General features: G+C 37.5%; 1 protein-coding gene across 3 annotated transcripts in view; it reads left to right on the top strand.

Moving 5' to 3' along the window:
• The window catches only part of RANBP17 (RAN binding protein 17), a 149503-nt gene that overhangs the window by 75564 nt on the left and 50559 nt on the right, over positions 1-23380 (top strand). For 2 of the 3 annotated variants that reach the window (XR_011741396.1, XM_065849006.2), the window contains exons 15-19: positions 2425-2498; positions 10855-10935; positions 15974-16037; positions 16124-16232; positions 20725-20828. Coding sequence is in view for 2 of the 3 variants with exons in the window: in XM_065849006.2 (XP_065705078.1) it covers positions 2425-2498; positions 10855-10935; positions 15974-16037; positions 16124-16232; positions 20725-20828 (432 nt within the window). In the remaining variant the exon portion in view is untranslated. The remainder of the gene's footprint in view (positions 1-2424; positions 2499-10854; positions 10936-15973; positions 16038-16123; positions 16233-20724; positions 20829-23380) is intronic. The other variant, XM_071814818.1, reaches the window with a different exon arrangement.

Here is a 23380-nt window from a genome sequence, read left to right as displayed (position 1 = left end):
GTTGGCTTTGAAAATGATTCTGAAGAAGGTGTTTAGAATATCACGTTTATTTTAGCCTACAATTTGTCACATTAGGGAACGGGTAGTAGTTTTTATTACAAGCACTGTATTCACGCTGACTTGCAATGACCCTGTCACATGTGAAAATAAATCAGATTGTTGCTGTTAATGAGCTTTTCAATTTACTATTCAGTGGATCAGATAAGTGGATTTAAGAGGTAATGATCCTGCTTAGCACTCAGGCTTGGCTGTCAGATCCTTGTAGTTGTGGGAAATCCCCAGGGACAAAAGCGTTGACACAGTCCTTGATGGGATAATGGGAATCAAAGCTAATGGATGATAAAAGGAGTAGTAAGAGTTACAAGGATAATTGTGGATTAAAGCACTGCCCTTTGTCAACACTGACTGCTGGTTTAGTGTTTTATTTGTTAAACTCTGAAGTGGGGAGAGCCTGGTGTGACAGCAGAGCACAAAGCGGCTGCCACCCCCTGATCCCACTGATCCCAGGGCAGGGGGAGAGCTCCGAACGCCACTGTGTGTGTGCTCTGAACACATTCCTCGCTGTCTCCTTCTGTCCTTTCCTTTTCTCAAGCACGGGGATTCTTAAATTTTGCTAAAATTGCAGCTGCTATAGCATTTCAGCAGTGCAATATTTAGAGAGATTAGTTGTTTTAAAATCAAAAGATATTAATTTTATATTTGAATATATTTTTCTAGCTATGTTTAGTGACTGTAAATGGTAACTTCATATTTACAGTGTGAACGTATTATTTTGCAAAGTTTGAAAGATTGTATGTTTTGACTGTTCTTTCACAACTGATTTTGTCACAACGAATCACAGTCATACAATTATAACAGCATGAGTTAGCTTACGAGTTAATTTATCCTTGATCTTGGTGCAACTTCTGCTTAGAGCTGCAAGTGTATTTACTCATTCCTTTATTGTGCTCGGATTTAAAACTAAAATCTTTGGAATATCAAAATACAGTTTTAACTGCATTATTCATTATTTGTGGTGTTATTTTTTTGACACCCTCAGAAGCAGAATGCTGCTGGTTTGGTTTTTAAGCAAAATTATGGGATCACATCACTAGCAGAAAGGAAATAGGTCCAAAAGAGTTTAGGTTCAGTGACGGAAGTACTGAGTGAGCTGAAGTTCATGGGTGTTTCTGTGGAATATGTAATGTCAGGGCAATAATGCGACAGCTAGATGGCAGCCGGCTCTCATCGCTGCCTGCGCTCTGCACACCTCAGTGGGATCGCCTGCATCACGTCATAGGGAAGAATTACATATCACCCATAGTATTTCCTTTAGTGGCACTAAAGGTGAAAATGAATGAAATGAAATCTACCGCCCGGTAGATCTGTGTTTAGCCCAGTCGTAAGCAAATAGCAGAATGACTTGAGCTGATGGTAAAGTGCTGGCAGAGGAATTTCGCAGTGCTTGTCTCCCTTCTATTCTCAAGCTGGTTGAGCCAAGGGAGGTTTAGATTGGATATTGGGAAAAAATTCTTCCCTGAAAGTGTTGTCAGGCATTGGAACAGGCTGCCCAGGGCAGTGGTGGAGTCACCATACCTGGAGGGGTTTAAAAGGCGTTTAGACGAGGTTCTTAGGGACATGGTTTAGTGACAGAGTCAGGTTGTGGTTGGACTCGATGATCCTGAGGGTCTCTTCCAACCAAAATGATTCTATGATTTAACCCAACTAAGTGTTATTGTCCAAACTAAGTATTAGTCTGCTAAAACTGCCAGAAAACTGTCTGAAGACTAGACAGTGAGGAAAACTATACTTGCTGTGTCCTGTGCTTTTGTTACTGCATCATAGCAGTAGTTTGATCTGAGAGGGGAAAACTTGGCTGGTGATACATGTCTTGGATCTGAAATAAAGGGGGAAAGTATACAACTGCAGTTACATGGCCACCAAAGCCTTTGTTCTCCCTTTGAGAACACAGAACTGAATGTCTGAAGAGTACCTAATTTACCAGATTTTATGACTGGCAGTGCAAAAACTTGCAAATGCAAGCCAAAGGAGGGTGTTGAATCACGTCCCACTGAGACCAGGGACCAACTGAAGAATGTTTTCTCCATCCCTTTACAATTTTGTATAATAAAATGGGTTTTTTGGAGTAGAGACTGTACTGTTTTGTGAACAACAAAGTGAGTTTAATGTTGAAAATTTACATCTCCTTTGTGGGAAGAAATGTATTCAAGGGCAAGTAAAGGCTCATTGGTCCCAAATTCAGAGAACACTATCAGAGAGCATATAAGCCATCTCTTATAAATGCTTCTGCTAGGTAGGATGGACAGGCATTTGTGCCTGGACTTTTCTCATTCAAAATCAAAATAGGAAGGGTTTTAAACCAAATGAAAATGTTGGTACTGGTAAATGCCTATAATATGTTACTGTTGAAATGTTTGTTTCCAGGTATATGCCCGAATGTCAGAAGTCTTAGGAATAGCAGACGACTACCAGGTTCTGGAAACATTTATGACAAAAATGTGAGTTTGCGCTTGGGTTCCAGTCTGTATGTATTTTGGTTTTGTCTTTAATATTTACATCAAATCCAAGTTATATTGTGGGGTTTTTTTTCTAGAAAAAATGTCTTCCATAGATTTTAAATATTTGAAGTAAAGGATAACCCTTTTCCAAAGGCACTGTAGACCCCTAAATAAACACTTGCAGCTAGATATGTCCTCCATAGTGCTTGCATCACCTCTGGAAATGGCTTATGGGAGAATAGAGCCGAGATTTCGTAGACTTGTTCAGTGACAGCCCAGTGTAAGCAGCCCCTCCCTTCCCTTCTTCTTATTCCAGGCACCCTCAGGGGTCAGTGGAATTGCCTGTAAAACTAGATGGTGCTTTACAGTGGGGAGCTAACCAAGTTAAACTAATCTTTCCTTGGTTTGGGGAAGCTCTCTTGGATTGCATTTGGGCAAGATCTGGAAAAATTGGGCAAAATTTGCTCTCTTTAAAAATACACGTTCCCAGAGGAGGATTTTTAAGGCCTCATACTGAAGGAAACAAGGGGCATTATTATCAGCTGTCTTCTCATCTCTGATGTTTTGCAGAATAAGATGCTGTGTTATTCTGGCAGATGAGGATTACAATAATATCTATTAAGAATGATCCTAGAAAATCACCCTGGAGAAGCTGCCTTTATCTCCTGCCTCTGCTGTAGCTGTTTTCCTTGGGCGCCAGGAAGGCTACCAGGATTTTGCCTTTTATTACTTATGTCTTTCATGAGATTTGATAGTTTCTCCTGCCTCAAAAAGAGTTTCATCTAAAATCAGTTTAGCTCTTGAAACAAAACAAAATGGTCCCTCAGAAAAATGGTGAATATCCACTAAAAAAATCTGGGAGTCCCCAGGAGACGATGAGTTTTGTGTGAGCCTGAAGAAAGAGAAACAAGTACCTTACCTCTTTATTCTACAGTGAGGAAGATGCTGCATCTTGTCATTTACTTCATGTCTTCTAAATCTGACTTATAAGACCTCTAAATTATTTCAGTGGACTTTGATCTTCTAGAGAAACATCTCTGCCGATGTTGCCAGGTTAGCTGTGACCTGTTCGGACAGTATGAAACAGTATTAAACATGGCTTGTCTTTTGCGACCATGACTACCAGCCTTGAGAAATAGTAGCAATTAAGCCAAGGCCATCTGCTAATATGACTTAACTTTTCTACAGCAAACAGGATATAAATGCTTTGCTTCCTCGAAACCAGAAACCGAGTGTTATATCTTGCCTTAGGATAACAATAGTGCCCATCAAACCTTGATATTTACCTGGAGTACACCTTGAAGATGGGTAAATGGAGGGTGATGAGTGGAAAAATATTGATGGATACTTACTGTCCGGTCTCTGGAAGCAGTCCATGCCATGGTACTAGGTGGCTAGGCTTCATTTTGTTGTTTTAAACTGCTGTGAAACTTGAGCAACTGAAGAAAAAGGAGGGAAAGAGGACTTGTTTGGAGACCAGATGTGTAAGTTAGCTTTTCTACCTGTTGCTGCCATTGAGGTGAAATCTCTGTTGCCTTTCACAGTTGAGGAAATAACAGTATATCATTTAACAAGTTGTACGATAAGTCCTACATGTGTTTAGATTGAATAGGACTGTATTTGCACAAGAACTGTAAATTAAGAAAAAAAAACGTAGTTAAGGTTTTAGTGTTACATGGAAGATTTAAAAAAAACCCTCTAGGTATGTAAAAATCAAAAGTCAATGCCGCTTTTCAGATTTTTTCCTCTTTCCTCGTGTCTTACTGTATTTTCCTAAAAACATGAATTGTTCATTGATTAAAGATCAGTTTCATTTTCCAGAAGAATGTTACAGCTCGAAATGGACAATTCAGTCAGCAGTGTTGAGTTAGCTGTGAAACCACTGTCTAAACACGTTCACGTGTCAGTTGAAATAAGTGAGCTTCTCCCCAGTGATGGCACCCCAATTGCAAAATCTGGGTGTGAAACCGTAACGTACTGATATATAATGCAAAAACTGGGGTCTGATGGGGCAACCCAGTGTGGCAGCATTTCTGGTACTCTGTTCCCAAGAATATTCTTACCACGTTGTTAACAGCAGTGGGCAGGACATGACTGCGACCACTCTTCAAACAATAGTGTTGTCTGGCTGATGGCAGCCGGTCTTTCCAATCAGAGTGTGTTGGAGAAAGTACCTTATCGTCATCTGCCACTAGCACTGTGGGAGCATCAAAAGACAATGTCAGGTTATTCCTTTCCATTTTGCCACTAAATAATCTGATGACGATTGGATGCAGGAAGGGTTTTATACTTGGTGTGAGAAGTAAACAGAGCCATTGAATTTATGGTAGTCAAACAACTTTTAGTCTACCAGGACATATTAATTATTTTTTTGTTCTGCTATTAGAAACTGAAGCTCTTTTTGTGATAGCTTACTGGTTGACACACAGAGTTTGTAATTTCTTGAAGTCTGATGTGAACTCGGTAATGCTTGATGGATAAATGGCATTTTTTCTTTGCTTTCTTGAGATTTTAAACACGTTTTTTGTTGAGCTGTCTTTTCCTGGTTATCTCTGTTTTCAGTAGTTCACTTTCTTGTATGTAGCTTTAATCTAGTTTTGAATTCATTAGTAGCAGCTTTGCTGTGGAGGATTGGTGATCAAACTCTGTGTGTTCTTTCATTAACAGAAAACAATTTGAACTGCTAGTAGCCGCGGTAGCCACTGTTCCATTTATGGATTAAAGGCTGTATGAAATAGCTATTCTTCAAAGCACAGAAACATTTTGAGATTTGCCACTGTAATAGGTGTCCTTTAGACCTTCTGACTGCATTTAAAGTACTACTGTCACATCAGATCCTAGAGCTTTATCACCTTTCCATTGGAAGTTAATGAATGTGCCTTTTACTGAATTCCTGTGAAACCGTTTCTGCAGACATGGAGTTATATGTACTTAGAATATCCATTAATAGCTGGATTTTCATCACAGACTTAACAGAAATTTTATAGGATGTTTCCTTTAGCATCCACTATCTTGCTTTGACCGGTGTATGCCGGGCAGGGAAAATCTTCATCTCAAACTAGATTTTTCTAATGTGCAAGGCATCTTAAGTCTTCTCAACCATGTTCAGCATTGTAGCAACAGTAGAGCGGGTTCAAGGAAGGACGAGCTGGGAGGAGTTAAGTGAGGGTGAAGACAGGCAAAAGGGGCAATGAGATTTTGCAGGAGCTAGTAGGATTGCAGTGGATTATGAGGTTCTGGAGAAGGACAATGATTTAAGGTCCCTGCCTGTCTCTTTAGACTTTCTTTTTAGCCTGTTGCCCTGAGGTACTGGCTATTCCTCTGTCTTTATGAAGTTCTCCATCCTTGTTGCTCCTACTTCTTCCCCAAAAAGCCTGATCTGATGATTTTACACTTCTTGGCCTGCTGGGAAGTGGATCCAGGCCAGGACTCGTGAGGCAGTGTGGTTACAACCAGTAGCAGTCCTCTCCTTCCACTGCTCACCCTTTGAGCAGTAGCTGCCTGGAGTAATGGAGTAATAGCTACCTGCAGACTGGAGTAATTCTTGTTCCATCTGCTCCTTGAGCCTATCCTGGGCATTTGGCTGAAAGTGTCTTGTATTTAATCTGGCTGCAGGCACCTTTCCTTTTCTTCACTTAGTCTTTGTGAACCTCTTCTGGTTCTTTTCAATTATCATCAAATTCACGTGGAAGTGATTTATCGTGAGGTAGATTTACAACATATTTACCCAAATATTTATTATTTTTGATCATGATAAAATAGCTGAAATATCAATCAAATATGCATATTCAAACGTTGCTGTTAGATGCTTTTTGCCTTTTTTTTTGACTGTTGAAATTGTTTCATTATGGTGGATGCATATATACATAAATATAAATAGAGATAGCTTCTGTGTGACAACATTTAAGTAATACATAAGTATAAAAACTCTGGATCCCCAAATATTTTTCTGAACGCTCATACTGATACGACTCCATGAATCATAGCAAACTAACACTTGGCACTTTTATTCACGACAATGTGCATTTTTTAGCTATTCACCTTTGTTCAGATCTAATGAAAAGTATATATCCAATCACTGTCATTGAGCCACAGAGAGCTTTCATTGTAAATGATGATAATCTGCAAGAAACAATCAAAACATGACTGTACAGAGCTTTCTTGCCAACAAATTGCTATCTGGTATGACTGAAACTTAAACACCACATAAGGAAGAGATTTTCAACGTCTTTTTCGGGGATTTGGATGCCCATTTTTCTTGCACTTTAATGGGAATTGGATAGCAGGCATCTTAAGCAACGTGGAAAGATTTGTTTAAAATGTATATTTTTTTAAATCTTTATGATTTTTATAATATAAACATTATTGTTACAGCCTTGATCCAAGACTATTCCTACATGTACACAGTTCAGGCTTTCCAATTCATGTTATCCTTACATAAGTTTAAAAGTTTTTTTACTCTCTGCTTTAATTATTTAAAAACAAAACATGGATAAAAAACAACCAACCAACCAGAGAAACCACCACACCCACACTTGGTGGTTTACAGTGCTTGTTATCTCATCTGGCTGGTGGCAACTTATCTTTTACGAGTGTTTCTTTGTGGTTTTACCACATACCCTAAGCTGAGGACAGGAAATTAAGGACAAGTCCTGGGAGAAAAAAAAGTCATGAAAGGGATTTAAGAGGCTGGAAGTGGATATCTTTGACTTGATACTTTCCCTGGTCAAGTATCATCATGAATTGGAACACATGAAGAATTTCTGTTCCTCTGTGGCTGATATGGTAACCCTGTTCCCAGAGAACTGTAAATTGGAGTATATCATCTTTATTTATCTTCCCTTTCTAGATCTTATGTTAAAAATACACAGCCTCTTAGAATAATACTCTAAGTCACCATACTAAGGGAAGAGCTGTTTGGTGTCTGATGGAGCTGCATTAGGAAACAGTTGTGGTGACAGATGAAGTCTCACAGCAAACTGGAAGGTTTGGAGGTGGGAAAGCTTTTTAGAAGCTAGGGGTTTATTCTTATCTTCTTACTAAAGGCAAGCTAAAAGCAAATGTTTGAAAGTGTCCTGGATTCTTAATTCTGTTTCATTTAAAATGTTTAAATTCTCGAAGCTTTTCAGCGTGGATGAGTGTTACTGTTGCTTTTCTGGTTTTTTGTTTGTGTGTGTAGTTCTGTATTTTGATACTGATATTGTTACCAAAATTGGAAATATTCTGCCTTTTTTTTTTTTTACTTCCACTTTTTTGTACTTGCCTTTCAAATGTGTTCAGTGCTTATCTACCATGTTTTGGTGAATTTGGCATTGGCGTAGCTTTTGATGAAGGTCTTATTTTCTTTGTCTCATCTGAAACTTTATGGTTAGTTCCTTTGACTCTGTTTCATTTAGTTCATATTTTAAACCAATAATAAGTCACTTGAGAGATGAAGAAGCAAGGACACTAGCACTTGGATTTCAGTGTTATCTTGCCATGATTTCTCTGAGAGCCGTAGATTTTTCTTCTCTTTCATTCCTTGGCTTCTCTTCCTACGTAGTGGAAAACTGCTTTTGTGTTATGAGGTGGATCTTCACAAATTTTCTCAGATACTTATAATGTTTTGTAGATGTTTCTTAGAATATTACATTTTATTTGTCTTTCATCTTGCCTGATATTGATAACACAGAAACAGAAATGGGAATTGCTATGATTATAATTGAAGTTTTTCAGCCTCTGTTCACTCATGAGTATTTTCTGGCTTTTGTTTTATTACTTCATCTTTCAGTATCCAAATACAACAGTGAACTGAAAGAATAAGTGTATACAAAAGTACCTGAATGTTGGAAGGAGAGCCTTCGTTATGCAATTTTAATTTTCTCTTCAGGGTGTCACTGTGACTTCTTATTTTCTTTAAATGGCTACCGAAGGACAAAGATTTTGCTCTTTTGCAAAATAACCTTTTTAAGATTTTGATATTGATGTCAAATCTGGGTAGTCCAAATTCATTTTTATTGCTTTGTGTGGTATACACTTGTTAAGGATTTAGTGCAACTATAAACATCTCCAGAACTCCCCATAGTAGGGATAAACTGTGAATTATGGACTTGCTAGCGTGGGCTATTTCTTTAAGGCAATCTGAACCTCTGTAGCTCTTCATAGAGATTTTATAAAGTAAATCAATGTTTGTTTGTAAAGCTAAACTGAGGAATACTGCTTTGGCAATTGCATTGTTATTTGCCTTTTCCTGAGCAAATAATACAAAACAGTTAGATGCTTTAAACTGTATTCTTGAGTTTATAACTTCCTGAAAAAGAGATATAGTTTATGTGGTATAGTACATTCCTTAGTCTGTGAAGATGTAAAAGCGATAATCAATGCTGATTTGAAGGCATTTAACATCTATTCTTCAAGATCTAGGTTCACAAAATTGAAATCCTATTCGCTCACGGTATAAATAGTACTGATTTTACCTCCTACATCGTGGTCTTTCCATGCTTAAAGCATATTCTGCAGACAAGGAAACCGAGGCATACGCATCTGAAGTGACTTATTCTGGATCACAGGGCAGTTTGAGATTCACCCCAGCCATTTGATGTCACTATCAGGAATAGGTGCAGGGCTTCTGAGCCAGGGAGCCGTGCTGCCTTTTTATTAAGCTGTGTTTAATTAGCTTGTGTTTTATTTGGCTGTTTTTAACAGGCTGTGATGGCCTGATTTTTGTTTCTCTAGATGAATCCAATACCAGAAACTCTGCTGTGAATCTCTCTGTCTGGAGGAAGGAGGGACATTGAACTTTCTTTTGCTTTTTTAAACAAGTAAGGGTGATGGTGGATGTCCCAGAAGAGCAGGGCATAGTACATGCCTTCAAAAAAGGGAATTTGAGAGGGCACAACTTGTGCTAGGCTGACCAGGCCAGCCTGGATTCTCAAAGGAGTACTTGAAAAAGTTACTAGGAGTCAGTGTATAATTAAGTGATAAATGCATTTGGGCTATTTGGGGGAGTGTGTGTGTAATTTCTTCTTGGACTCTCTGGCTGGGGTTTCCAACAGGAACAATAAGCAGCAGACATTTGGACTCAGTAAAATTGTTGGTGCTGACCTACAGGACCTTGTCATAAACAAACTAGGAAAAGACTGGTACAAGATCAGTGACTCTCAACTTACTGTTGTAACCACTCCTAGTTTGAAAAAAAAAAAATACATTCCTTTACTGGCTTCAATTTACCCTTTTCATCTGAAGGCTACTGCCACCTCTTCACCTCCTAATAAATCTAGTAGAACACCCCAAATTCCATCCCAGGTCACTGACTGCATCCCAAAACAGAAGAAGCTGTAGAAGGTCCCAGCTCTGTGCTACATGTCTCAGGCGGAATGTATGGAAAAGGTAGTAGAGCAAGTCATCATCAAAGGAAAAATTCCTCATGGAAAGGGTTGTCAGGCATTGGAACAGGCTGCCCAGGGCAGTGGTGGAGTCACCATCCCTGGAGGAGTTTAAAAGGCGTTTAGATGAGGTTCTTAGGGACATGGTTTAGTGCCAGAGTTAGGTTAATGGTTGGACTTGATGATCTTGAAGGTCTCTTCCAACCAAAATGGTTCTGTTCTATTCTGTCTCTGGTGTTAGCTGCCCTATTCCACTGAAAGGTGTACTGTAAGAGTTTGCTTTCAAAAATGGAAAGTTGTTTTATGTAGTGTTCCCCAAGGATTGATAATAGGTCTAGGGTTATCCTATATCATAATTTATGCATTGGTTCATTAATCAGAGTGTGCTTCCTAAATGCACTGAGAGGGGCTGCAATTAGGGAAATGCAGTATCTCCCATGTATCTTGCCTTCACTGAAGTGTTTGGTGTAGGGAAGAGGAAAAATAGGGATTAGTACAAGAACTGTTTGGTAGAGTTTCATTGGGAATTGGGTTTATCAGTACCTCTGTGAATTGGCCCTTAGTTTTTCTGTGCCCCGTTTCTCCTATGGAAATTTTCGTAGGGAATTTGTAGCAGTTTGGTTTTTATCTTGTGAAGAATTGGGCAGATAAATACTACAGAAGTTAAGTGACCAGATATTGTGTTGAAAAGATAGATACAAGTAGGGGTAAGCTTCACATAATTTATTTCAATATGACAGATGATGGATTTTTAAAAAATGAATATATTTGTTACAGTATTAGAAAAATATTTTAATCCCTTGTTCAGGAAAAAGAATGGCATGTTTTTGTAGCATTTTCTGTCTCACAAATGGAAAATCCTAAGACATAACAGAAATACATTTATAGTACAATGCACTGCTACTCTGAGCTTTTGCACTGCACTTGTCAAAAAGAGGAAAATGTCTTACAAAATCTCACTCTTTGGTTTGGTTTCTTTGTTTTTATTCTAGTGTTACAAATCTTAAATACTGGGGAAGATGTGAGCCCGTGATTTCAAGAACTCTTCAGTTTCTAAATGACCTTTCTGTTGGATATCCTTTTTATTGTATATGCCATAACATATTATTTGAAAATATTAAGGTAAAAATTAATATGTGATTTTTATTGTTTCCTATGCCACATTTTTAAACCAATTAGGTTATTAATATTTATTCTTCTTGGTTTATTGTTTTCTGTGCACAGATTTTAAAAGGTGTGCTTATTTCCACCTACTTTTTATCGACAAAAGAGAACTCATAACGACTTGCTTGTGGTTGTCTGTCCCCTTCCTAATATTCTTGAAGTCAATACCACTGATGAATCAATGATATTGAGGATTGATTCTGGTAGCAGTTGAGAACAGGACTGGTTTTACTTTGAGAATGGGTTAGTTAAGACATGAAGCACACGTTAGATTTGAAACACAAGCCTCTCGACGTATTTCATTGTTGCCCAATTCTAAGCTCCTCACTGTATCATGTGGGATTTTTGCATGTGAATTTTTGTCTGGGCTCAAGGAGTTTTGTGAAATTCTTACCTAAATCATGGTTGCTAACTTGCTATCCGTTGCAAACATTTTGCATCTTATCCTGAATTCACTTATAAGCTGGAGAAGGATGTTTGCTCTTCGAATTTTCAGTCAATTGAGCCAGAAGATTTGAAAAAAAAATATATATTTATAGTACCTGTTTTTGATGTGACACAATCTTTAAAGGTATATGACAGATAATAAACCACCAGAGCTCATGAAAACATGCAATATAGAAATCCTTCTCTATTTTAAAATAAAAACAACGTTTCAGTAATTTTCTAGAGAAGATTGTTAGACAAGCAGAGGGGAAAGCACCTGGAATATGACAATTGGTATCATTTTATTTCTCCATAGAACTCTAATCGTATAAGAAGAACTTGAATATATTTCCTTGGGTTGAAAGATGAGTGTGGGTTTCCACATTCCGTAAGTGAATTTTGTTTAATGAAAATCATACAATGTGTACTTCTATATGTTTACTTGAAATACCATTAAGCAGCTAACTTGATATTTTAAATATGCGTGTGTTTATGGTCTCATGTCATCACAGAAACGGGACTGGAAAGGACTTGCAAACGAAACATTACTAAGGAATTTGACAAAAACAGAAGGGAGACGTTTATTTCACTGATAAGATTTATGGAGAGACTAATGAGCTCTCTCCTCTTTTATACTACATACTTATTGCTTCACTAGGTTTCAAAACACTTCCAAAATAACCAAGAAATTTAACATAGTGCACCAAACTTATAAGTCCTTGCTTATTTACTTATGTACATATGCTTGCTGAAATAATCATCCTCATATTACTGCTGAAGCCAACAAGCATCCAGCATTTCATGTCTTGTGGAGGCTTTCAAAGGCATCTGTTCACGTGGTAGCTCTCAAAAACAAGGGTCAGTATAAACCACTGGTGCCAATAATACTTTTCCAAGGCTGGAATGTCTGCATAGTTTGAGATTCGAAATTATATTTGCAGTAAATGAGTTTCTGCTCATGAAATAGGTAAAATAATATCAGGACCTAGAAAGGATTAAAAAGTACATATTCAACAACCTAAGGTCTTTAGAAGAGTAGAATTGTGACGAAATTGTGGGTTTTTTCCTTTGCAGAAACTTGTGAACTGTTGCAGGAGCAGTTGCGGAGCCCTCTCTATAATCAGGATGTAAGGCAGCACTGCCTGCATAAATATACACCTGAAACATCCATGTGAAATGGTTAAAAACTAGTAAATAGAGAGATTAACGAAAACATAAATAGCGAAAATGCATTCAATGACTTTTGGATGGAAATACTTCAAACAAAAATTCCGAGAACAGCAGCTTAGACGGGTGGGGTTGTACAAAGCTTTAACGCTGGTTCGCTTCACCGCGATGTTGTATTAGTTAAGTTTAAAATTGTGTTCCCTGGCAAACCATAAAAGATTTCAAAAGTATTAGACACCCACTTTTGTGCTGGAATTTAATATGCAACTTTTTATTGGAAAATAATCGTCCTTGTCTGGCAAAATCCACCATGCAATATTTCTGTTAGTAGGCATAATGCAATAAAGACTGGGAGGGCTATTTATCACTACAAATTTTGAGGATTTCAGGATTCTTTTTATTATTTTAATATATTTCTTTGGTATTAAATCAGAAAAATGATAAATTACACCTGTCGAGGCTGTTTTTCCTTTTTCCCAGAAAATGATGTACAACCCAATTTCACTGGTCATTTTGGCTTTTAAAGATATGTATTTTTTTCCTATAAAAACTCTACCAATAGGTTTTTTTTAATAATAATACTGAAGTACTTTTTATTTCAAACATATGAAGTAGTTTATAACTACTTCCTGGCATTGCAAACTTTGGCCTTTTCACATTATATTAGGGGTTTTTTTAAAGGCATTAAGTATATATTGCTTTGAAAGAAATAGTGTATTGTTAAGATGCTGGATCCAGTGGATCAATTTTCAGTATTTGATATAGATTAAATTGTGGCTAGCCTGAAAGGTTAAAATAATAATTTATTTAATTTCAGTGCTTTATGTCAATCAGCTGCTGTACATCATAGAAATTCGTATTTTTCTTTTTTTATATGGATAATTATCTTTTTTTCTAAAGGATAATCTAGAATTAAAAGCATACCTTAATTCCAGCAACTATACTGTAAAATGGGGGGGCGGGGCAAAGAAAAAACATGAGACAGGCAACAACAAAGGCAACAAATGAGTGGAGCTGGTGTCATGGTTTACATTACTTTCACAATTATTCCAGGTTTGCATATTTCGAAATATATTAGCCCAATTTGATTTCAAAGCTCAGTTATTTGAATTATAAATCATTATGTCCCTCCTAGCTGATCAGTCGTGAAATATCTTTGAATTCATTTACATAATGGAATATGTTAGTCATTCCTTTATATCTTTGAAGCCATAGTGCTCCCTCATGCACATTTAGTTCTTTCTAATAATTAACTTTTCCACTGTATATTTTGGTAGCAAAATCACTACAGTTTCATTGTTATTTTGTACAATAACTTTGGGTAAGATATTTATAGTCTCTCAAAAATCCTTTATCCATGTCTTTGTTAGCTTTATGTTATGAAAGGCTCTCCCTTGTACCAGAGAAAAAACCAAAACTATGTAGCTTTGCAATATAAAACCAGCTAATGCTATATCAATTGTTATAGATTGACAAAGGAACATAATCTTAAAACTGGATTAGGAGGTTTTCTAATAGCAGCTATAAAATCTATTCTTATAATTTTAACTGTTTAAAAAAATTTAATCCATTTAAAATGAAAAGGGAAATTGTTTGTTCCCATAAAAGTAATCAAGCTCTTCAATCAATTATGTGCAGGAATGGCAGAGTGAAGCAAGCAGCAAGGACTAAAAAAAAATGATAACAATAATAAGTGTTATATGGGCAGTGGTTTGTAAGATCTTCTGTGTTTGTCCAGGACTGTAGGCACTGCTGTACAGTCTGAAATTATGCGGTCATACTAATTATTTCTTAAAGAATTTCAATGCCAGAGAACAACAGTGTTTGGTAAACTAACGAGTCCTGGTTTTGTCATATTCATTGTAGAATGTACAAGCCCGTAAGTCACTTCATTCATTTGATACCTTCAACGCCGATAAGTGTTTCTGGGGTTTAAGTTTTTCTATGGCATTCCTTAAAAAGTGTGTTATGTTTGGATACTACAGAGCCTTTTATATCCCCATTTTATGGATGTGGAACTGAGACAGTGAAATTTAACTGACTTGTGGAAAGTCATGCAGCACTTTTATCTCAAGCGAAGGAGAAGCAGGAGTCAGAAAGTCCAGGCCGTTCTCTGGCACCTGTTTTGCAAACATCCCTCGGGACAGCGATTCCTTCTCTAATAAAGCTCACCAAGATGTCATCGTGGCTCTTTTTGGAATACACAGGATTATCTCCTTTGTCCAGCCCAAGTGTTCGAGTCATACAATACAGGGAATTGGTGTGTGCTTGTGTTATTAACGATGTTCATAGTTAGGAAAGGATTCATGTTGTGAAACCAGTCTTAACCATCCAACCGTTAAAGTCTTCTGGAACGTAGTTTTTGCAAACTCAGGCTTTGACTTAATATGATCTCTCATGTTTTTTTGAAAGAAACCTTAAGAAAAATACTACATTTCATCAGGTGTATCTGCCTATTAAGTCATGCCAGAATATGCCACCTGTAGAATAAATACGGTCCGGGAAATATGTTGCTGTGTCATTTAGCGTGTGTCTCCCTGGGAGCCTTTGGGGACAAGGAGGTGCAAATGGACTCGAGCTTAGCCCACCTCAGCCCAATGCAGTGGATCGACATGCTTAGCCTAGTCAATTAGATTGGCTTTGTATTTTATAGGGTTGAAGAAACAGGGATTTCAGTGGAAACATCTGTAGATACATCCAAAATTCCCAGCTATACCACCTTCTTACGGCCTTCGCTCTGGCTCTGAGACTCTTTATGTTCTTAGAAATTTCCGTTCAGTTCTTATATATCTGAAAATATTTTGCTTAAGTGTTTAACATCGCTTAGTATGTACGAGGTGTATTTTTTTCTGTTGTAACTGAAGCAAATTAAATGTGATTTTTGGTGAGTCTGTAAGATACCTCTGATTTTGAGGCTGTTACTTCAGAGCTGCTTAGAGCTGCTGCCAGCCCCATTGCCAAGTGCCGGTTTTCTTCAACACAGGCAGTTGCAAAACTACTTTTTTTTTTTTAAACATGCAGATGACATTGGTCTATCTGGGAAAAAAAAAAAGTGCCATTTATTATCAGAAAATCCCCATTTAATTATAAAAGTCACTTAGTTCATTCATCTCTTTTGTGACTAGAATATATGCCATGCAAAGTAATTTCTTTAATTAATAATAGATTCTGGTCTTTAACGTTCTAAAGAACATCTCTATGACATACATTTCTAGATGAAATTCAGATTTTTTTACGTACATGTGTTGTTGCTTCAGTTAGAATTTTTTTCTCACTAAAAATTCTTGAAAGCTTGTACAACCTGATAATGTAATTGTGATGCTGCAAGGCTGATTTTTCCTTAACGCCAGCTACTTATGGTCTCCTGAAAAGACTTGTGAAAATAGAGGCTGTGAAATTCATGCTTCAGAATCACACAGTAAGTTTTCTTATTATGGTAACAAACATTGTGTGTAGTACGTTTCGTAGAACACACTAACTTTTCATACGCTTCTGTTTGAGCAGAGTAAGCACTTCCCTTTCCTGGGCGTCAGTGGTGAGTGCGGGCTCAGTTACCTGCGGTGCCGGACGGTGTTCTACACGGCGCTCACGCGGCTGCTCATGGTAGATTTAGGTAAGGTCGTCCTCCCGTGTCCCTGAGACACCTCACTGTCCTGTATAATACTATGAGTTTTGAACGTTAATCAGTCAATCAAACAGCAGCTTAATTGTACAGTAAGTATGTTATAGTTGGTATTTGAATCACTGCCTATCAACTTCTGAGATTATGGCATTAAGCAATAACCCTGTATTTGTTTGTTGTCTTCTGTTGGAGAAATAAGCAGGATGAGTCAACTTTTTGCACAGAAGCTCTTTTTGTATTAACTATGAGAACTTACCTGAGTAAGCATTTTGCATTTCTAGGTGAGATACTGATTATGCCAGAACCTTCCAGCTTACAGTAGAAGGTTTTTTATTTCCCTTCTTCATAGAAGTTCCTAATACACAGAGACTCTGAGTTTCAACAAACATTGACAAGAACTCTGCAATTCAACCAGCAATACTTAAGCCTGCACTTGGGCTTACCTTTTGAGTTGTCCCTTGGAAATGGGAGAATTTAGACACGTGTAAAACCCAGTGCATGCTTTAATAGTGAGATGTGATGAAGGGTTCAGTCACTTTGAATGCAGTCACTGCCCTTAGCAATACTTTTGAGTCCCGATTTCCAGCCCTCACACAAGGACTTACCCAGGCAACGTGTGTGCAGAAGAGACTGACACCGTCATAGCCAACAGTGGTTGTTTCTCCCCTTGCTGACGATGGGTGCCTGTATTGGCTACTGCTGAGCGGAGCTGGAAACAGTCAATTTTGAGGCAAGACTGAACCACATTCATCAGCATTTTCTTAAAAAATGGCAACTGTGAGCTGAAACTGCCTCCCTTGCAGTTAAACTGCGTTCAGCACTGCCTCAGTGTTGTATCACATAAGCAATAGGTACATTTTCTAATATAAAATGGGTTATACATTGCAGTTTCAGTAACTTTTCCTATGGGGGGGGGGGAGGGGGCTGAAGATTTGGTAAAAACAAGCTCACAGGTGCTATAAATTATATCTCTAAGCAGAGGTTGTGTAAATATATGTCAGGCAAAATTCAGGCACATGACTTACTACGGTCTGCAAGCTGATCGAGGTCATTGTGATTCCTCTGTTTAAAAGCTCTGCAAGATCTTAAGTGATTAGGAGTATTGAGGAAAAACAGACATCAGTCTTTGCGTTATTGTCCTTTGTGTCCCTACTGGAATAAACTTGGGTTTGAACTGGTAGAAAAGCCCACCTAGAGACACAAACAGGTACAAGTCGTGTTTTAGGGTGCAAATTTTAAAAGTAAGGCGTACAAAAGCCGTCCTTTCTACGTGTTTGTGCAAGCATTAAATGCCAACATTCTTACCTGGTGAATTCAAACTATGCAAACGGATATTGTTAGACTAAAGTGCATTGTACCAATTGTCATCTTTGTTTTTTTCAAATTTAAAGAAGAACTTATATATAATCCTTTTATATGAACAATAAACGATTTGCATGGAACCCAAAATTTAAATGTATTTTATTGGTGGTTGTGGTTTTAAGTAATTGATGTAGAAATATTTTTGGAGATTACTTAAGTACAGTGAATTCAGAATATTAATATTTTAAGCAATGTAATGCTGGAGTGACTGGCGATAGTTAATTGTAGTAAGAAAACATCACCAATGTATTAATTGGTATTTGCTTCAAAATGCACTTTGGTGTCTGTTGAATTACTTGAATGTTATATGAATATAATTAGACTTTTAATTCCTTATGTGCCCCTGGTTGTGTTTTAAATATTTTTTGGCATTTAGAATTGCAACATTTTGTCCAAGTTTTCTAAAGTAAACTGAATATTCTTTAGTCTGAAGTTATAGTAACCAAAACGAATACAAGAACATCTGTAAAAGTTAAGTTTAAATCAAAGTTTTTTACTAGGATTAATAAATCTTTATCACTTTTTCTTTTGCACCACCAAAAGGAATAGATCTAAGCTGTATAAAATAGGCTCAGGAGGTATTTGGCATGATTTGTCAGGGTCCTGCACTACCAGGTGTCTGTGCTCGTGTTCTGTGCCCAACCTTGCCAAGTGAGGCAGGTTTCAATCACTGCTGCTGTAACCCACACCCAGATCTGCCAGAACTTACACGGGAGGCTTCTCGTTTCTTTCAAATGACATCGTAAGGATATGTACACATAGTTCGCATTAGGAAATGAACAATTTACCATGGTAGATTTGTTTAGGATAGTTTCTTCCTTTCCTTATTAATCCTGTACTATTCCTGGGATATGAATGTGGCTCATACAGGAATGCAAAAGAAGTGTAAAGGCAGTAATTCGTGTTTCCTTTCTAAAACTTACAAATTATTTTATTAATAGGGCAATAATGTATAGGATCCTAATAGTATACTCTTTCTTCATTGCCTATGCTGAAGTTTTAAACAGAAATAGTACATAAGATTTCCCTTTACCCTGTTTCCAGAATGAGTTGGTTGGTCATTCAAGTGTTGGTCCTGGTCAGCATTGGACATTCTAGTAGTTCTTTGGTCTTCTCAACTACTTTAAAAATATGCTTGAGATTCTGCCTTTGGGAAGGCTTCGTCTTGAATTTGGCTGTGTATATAGTATCTTCATGGAGTTCCCCTTCTAAAGATACACAGCACTCTAGATGAAGTGAACTCTTACTTTTGCAATGTCGTGATAATTCACATTTCTCCTGAGAACTCTATAAATAGCTGTTGAGCCCTGATCTTGCATAAAGCAGAATTCAAGTGACTTCCGTGAGACTCTACACTGGCATGGGACAATACCAGACTGGGGCTTTTCCTAAAGGATTGATCTTTTTGATTTTTTTTTTTAATGCTCTGGGGAAAATCTGATAAGCAATTAAAAGGAGAAAAGCATCAGGATACGCAATGCTTATAGAAATAGTTTAGCTTCTAGGAGGGTAAGAGGAAGCCAATGCTGGCTGAGCAACGAGATTGGGAGCAGAGAAACTCGTACTGTGTTGGAACAGGGTGCACGTCCCAGATTTGGCCCCTTACTTCGCTCCTATGAGAAGTTCTTGAGCATGGATTGTGATTTGAAGTCTCTGTACCTGGGGCTGACCAGTGCGGTGGCAGTAACTTACTGAAAGTATTTCCTTTGCTTTTAAAAAAATGTGGAAAACTGGGCACAAAAGGCCTGTGGTACAGGTAGCAGTTCAGGTCACAACGGGAAGGATTCAGAACTGAGGAAATGCCATCATTAGGATTGCCTCTGCAGCTTTCTTTCCCTCTCCATTGTAAATATTTACATTGTTAGGAGGCAGTTCTAATTGCAGGATCACAATTATTCATCTCAGAGGATATTTGCCTCTTTCTGTTCAGAAGATGTCATCCTAGCTTAATGAGGAGCTACTGGGTATTTTGATTTTTTGTGTGTGTGCATTGTCAATCTGGATTTAAGTGTTAGTCCACGCTTTGCTTTCTATTGTCACTGTTCTTCCTGGCCTTTTTCTTGGCCTTTTACTGTTGCACTGGGGTGAGTGATGGGGCCTGCACAGTATCCCTAGAGACAAGAGGCTGGAATTAGGCCCATTTTACAGGTGGGTATGTGAAGTGTAGAAGCTAAACCGTAAAGCTCAGCCTAACTCTGCACAACCATTTTGGCACACAAAAGACTCCTCCTAATTCCTAGCCTCAGTTGCAACTTAGTTTGCCAGACTTTGCTGAGGAAGAGGGAGGGAAGCCCTATAGCAAAGAGCTCTTTAAAGAACATAAATTAAGTTCCTACTCTGAATTACTCTCGAGGGGAATCTGCATGCGAGAGGCAAGCTGCCCTCATTAAGGGCCCGCAGATAAGTAGCGTGAGTACCAATCCTCAAGCAAATTGCCATTTCTAAGAAGTTGTTGTTTAGAGTTACTTGTTCAGCATCCTGACAAAAACAGCCCAGACTTCCTGGTTATCTAACTGAGACAATCTTTTTTTCCCTACCCTACCACAATATCTTGTTTCTTTTACTCTAAATTCACACCTGAAACAAATGAGGCGATAGTGTTATACAAATAACTCCAACACACTCCAGATGTTTTTCCATGGCAGCTTCATTCTGTATACTAAATAGGCAGGAGGTAGCAAAAAAAAATAGCATATGATCATAAACGTTAGTGATTTAAACATCATACTACGAAGTACACACGTGAAAGGCTGTAATTTATCATTGCTGTTTTAAATTTAACATTTTTGACTGTTGACTCTTGACTTTCTTACGTGAATATTCTTCTAGGGTACTGAAGAAATGCTGTTAGCTTAACAGAGAAAACAGAAATATGAAAAGGAGAAAGATGTGAAAAGCAGAGACGTGCCAGTCTCAGATACGAGCTGTTCGTGATCAACAATTTGTCTTTGTTTATAGCTCAGTAAAAATATGTCAAACCTCAGATTTTTGTTCCTGTAGGTTATATGAAAGTTCCGATGATGTCAGTGAGACCTTTCTATAAAAGCTGAAGAGACTGACCCTGCCAAACAAGCGTCAATATTATGTGATGCTTTTGCTGTTTTGGTTTCTTTTCTTGTAGGCGAAGATGAGGAAAAGTTTGAGAATTTCATGTTCCCCCTCGCAGTTTCATTTGAAGGTGTGACGCGGATATTCAACAGTACTTTTGAACAAGAAGAAGCAAAGGTAGGTTTATTTCAATTATGGGGAAACAAATTATTGATGGGAAAAACTAATAGTAGGGCAAGCATTTAACAACAAGCTTGTTCTGTCTTCTGTCTCTCTTGGCATGTATTCTTATATTTATACCTGTATACATATATATATTTAGGAATGTAGACAGTAGAAAAACAAACACTACAAATGACTATCCTAAATAAACTTTGTACAAAAATTTTTATGAAGGTCTTGGGATTTTGCAGTACTTTGCAGATCTGGTGACCCCATTTGATCCCCATTTATAATCAAAGGGACAAATCTGTCTCCAGTGATAGCTTATCTGTTTCATGTGTAATATTCCCCTTTGCCGTGCAAGTATCCTGTTTGTGTATATTAACATATTTATTTGGGGGTATGAGGAGACATGTTGTAACACACTTGATAAAACACGGCTGCTTTAAAGTATTTTTTCAAACAAGAATTTATTATATAAATCAGGACTTTATTAAATGGCTGGGCATATATGTATAAATAGGAACTGGTCTTGAAGTATTGCACCCTTAAACTGAACAAAGTGATTAGGATAACTGATAGCTAAATAAGGTTTTTATGTGCCTGTGGGAGCCATATTAGGATTGATTTGACAAGTCAGTTCAGCTGTGGCAACAGTCATAATATCTAACACAACATTATGTTTTATTAGTAAAATCCTTAAGTGTAGCAAGCTGTTTGTGTCAAAACAACAGTATATTTTAGGGAAGGAAAAGACTTGCTAGATGGAAGCTGCATCATCAGGAATGATAATATATTAGAGCACTATTGCATTAAAGAGATCCCCTTCTCCCATCACTGAATAAATAGTTAACAATGCACACTGGAGCGCTCGCTGCAGCTACACAGGGTAATTTCGAAGAAACCCTAACAGTAATTTTTAATTTGCAGTGTGATGGAAACTTAAATACTACGTCATCGTATTTATCCACTTCCTTTCATAAGAAAATAACAGCTATGCTGGGAAGATTTAGTAAATAATTTGTCTGCAGTGCATCTCTGACATTACCAGAAGATGCACAGTTCAAAATAATAGCTTGAATTAAGCTTAATATTTGTTTTAAACAGAACTTAAAGCTATTTCAACAATTACTTAATTCTAGCTTCCTCATTTGTCGTTGCTTTATGTATTTAATTTTAATAATTTTGCATTTATTAAATAGGTACAGTTCAGATGCAGTTCATCTATCTTGGATTCACCTCTCATATTTCAAGTTATGAATCCTAAAAATCACAACAATTAGGTCATTTGATAGCGCTACCCTCCCTATAGCAAACTGTATTTGTTGCATGTGAGGGTTCAGTTTATTAAAATAATTTTGCCGTTGTCCTGTCTGGTTTGCTTGACACCACCTTAGTAGAGAAATTTTAATGGAGTGCCAGTGATATATTCCTAAACTAGCAAGTTCTTAACGACCCTGGAAAGTGACTGCTTGATTACACTTTAACGGTATTTGCAAATAAAATCACAAGTAATTAAGGGGAAATCTCCAGGCTTTTGAGCAAGTTTGATGCATGATAACTGCCTGATTCAGCTTCATCTAGAGTAATGCTGTGTAGACAAGAGCTACTGAGATCAATAGCAACATAATGATAGTGGCAGAATTAAGTGAGTAACCTGAGAACTGTGTCTTCAGAATGCATGCAGCTGCCACCAGGCAGGGCCACACAGTGCACTCCCGCTTCCGTCCTAAATGTTCATCAAAAGACGCCCTGCAGGAAAATGGAGTTAGATGCTCTTTATTGCTGATCGTGTCTCTTGCCACATTTATCAGGGAAATTGGATTAGCAGTTGGCAGCTGCAGGTAGACAAGGTTCTGCAGTGATTAAATATGCAGCTTGGCTGCATTTGTTGTGACAGACCTTTAGTAAATTCTACTGTAAGCACCATCTGTCTAATTTGTATAAAGAAAACTTGGTGCTTTAAGCTACTGATAAAGGACTGAATCTGTTGCTTTATCATAAACAAAACTTTTGCTCTAAATTCTCTTAAGCGTAATTTATTAGGTTAAAGCTATTTTTCTATCATGATGAATAAATAATACATGCAAAAGTGCTTTCAGGTACTTCATTTTGCAAGTACTGCAAACAAAAACAGTTCAGTTCTTCAATAAAATGCTTAGTATTCCGATCCACAGGGAGATGACACTGTGAAAATATCGCTATGAAAATGGTCCAGGACTGCCAAATTCATTTAATTTGTGGGTTTTACTAGGACTTTCTAACTGGCTAGGGGTTTCTTTGTTTTTTAATATTTCTGAAATACACCATTGAAAAACAGTCACAACAAGGGAGCACTTTCTTTTTAAGATACATTTGTAATCATTAAATCTGCATACAAAACATATGTTTAGCTTTCTTTTCCAGGGAGATCAAATAAAATTGAGGATGGCTTAAGTAATTATGTGCTTTGCTCTCCTTTTTGCTGTTGGTTTTGGGTTGTTCCTGCTTCCCATTTTTTCGTTAATAGGAAAAAATGTCCGGTACTAAAACTGCGGCTGATTTTCTCCTAAGAATTTCAAGGTTTC

This window comes from Patagioenas fasciata, chromosome 14 (assembly GCF_037038585.1).
Source record: "Patagioenas fasciata isolate bPatFas1 chromosome 14, bPatFas1.hap1, whole genome shotgun sequence".
In the NCBI taxonomy this organism is placed as follows: domain Eukaryota; kingdom Metazoa; phylum Chordata; class Aves; order Columbiformes; family Columbidae; genus Patagioenas; species Patagioenas fasciata.
This window is presented reverse-complemented; position numbering and strand designations above follow the sequence as displayed.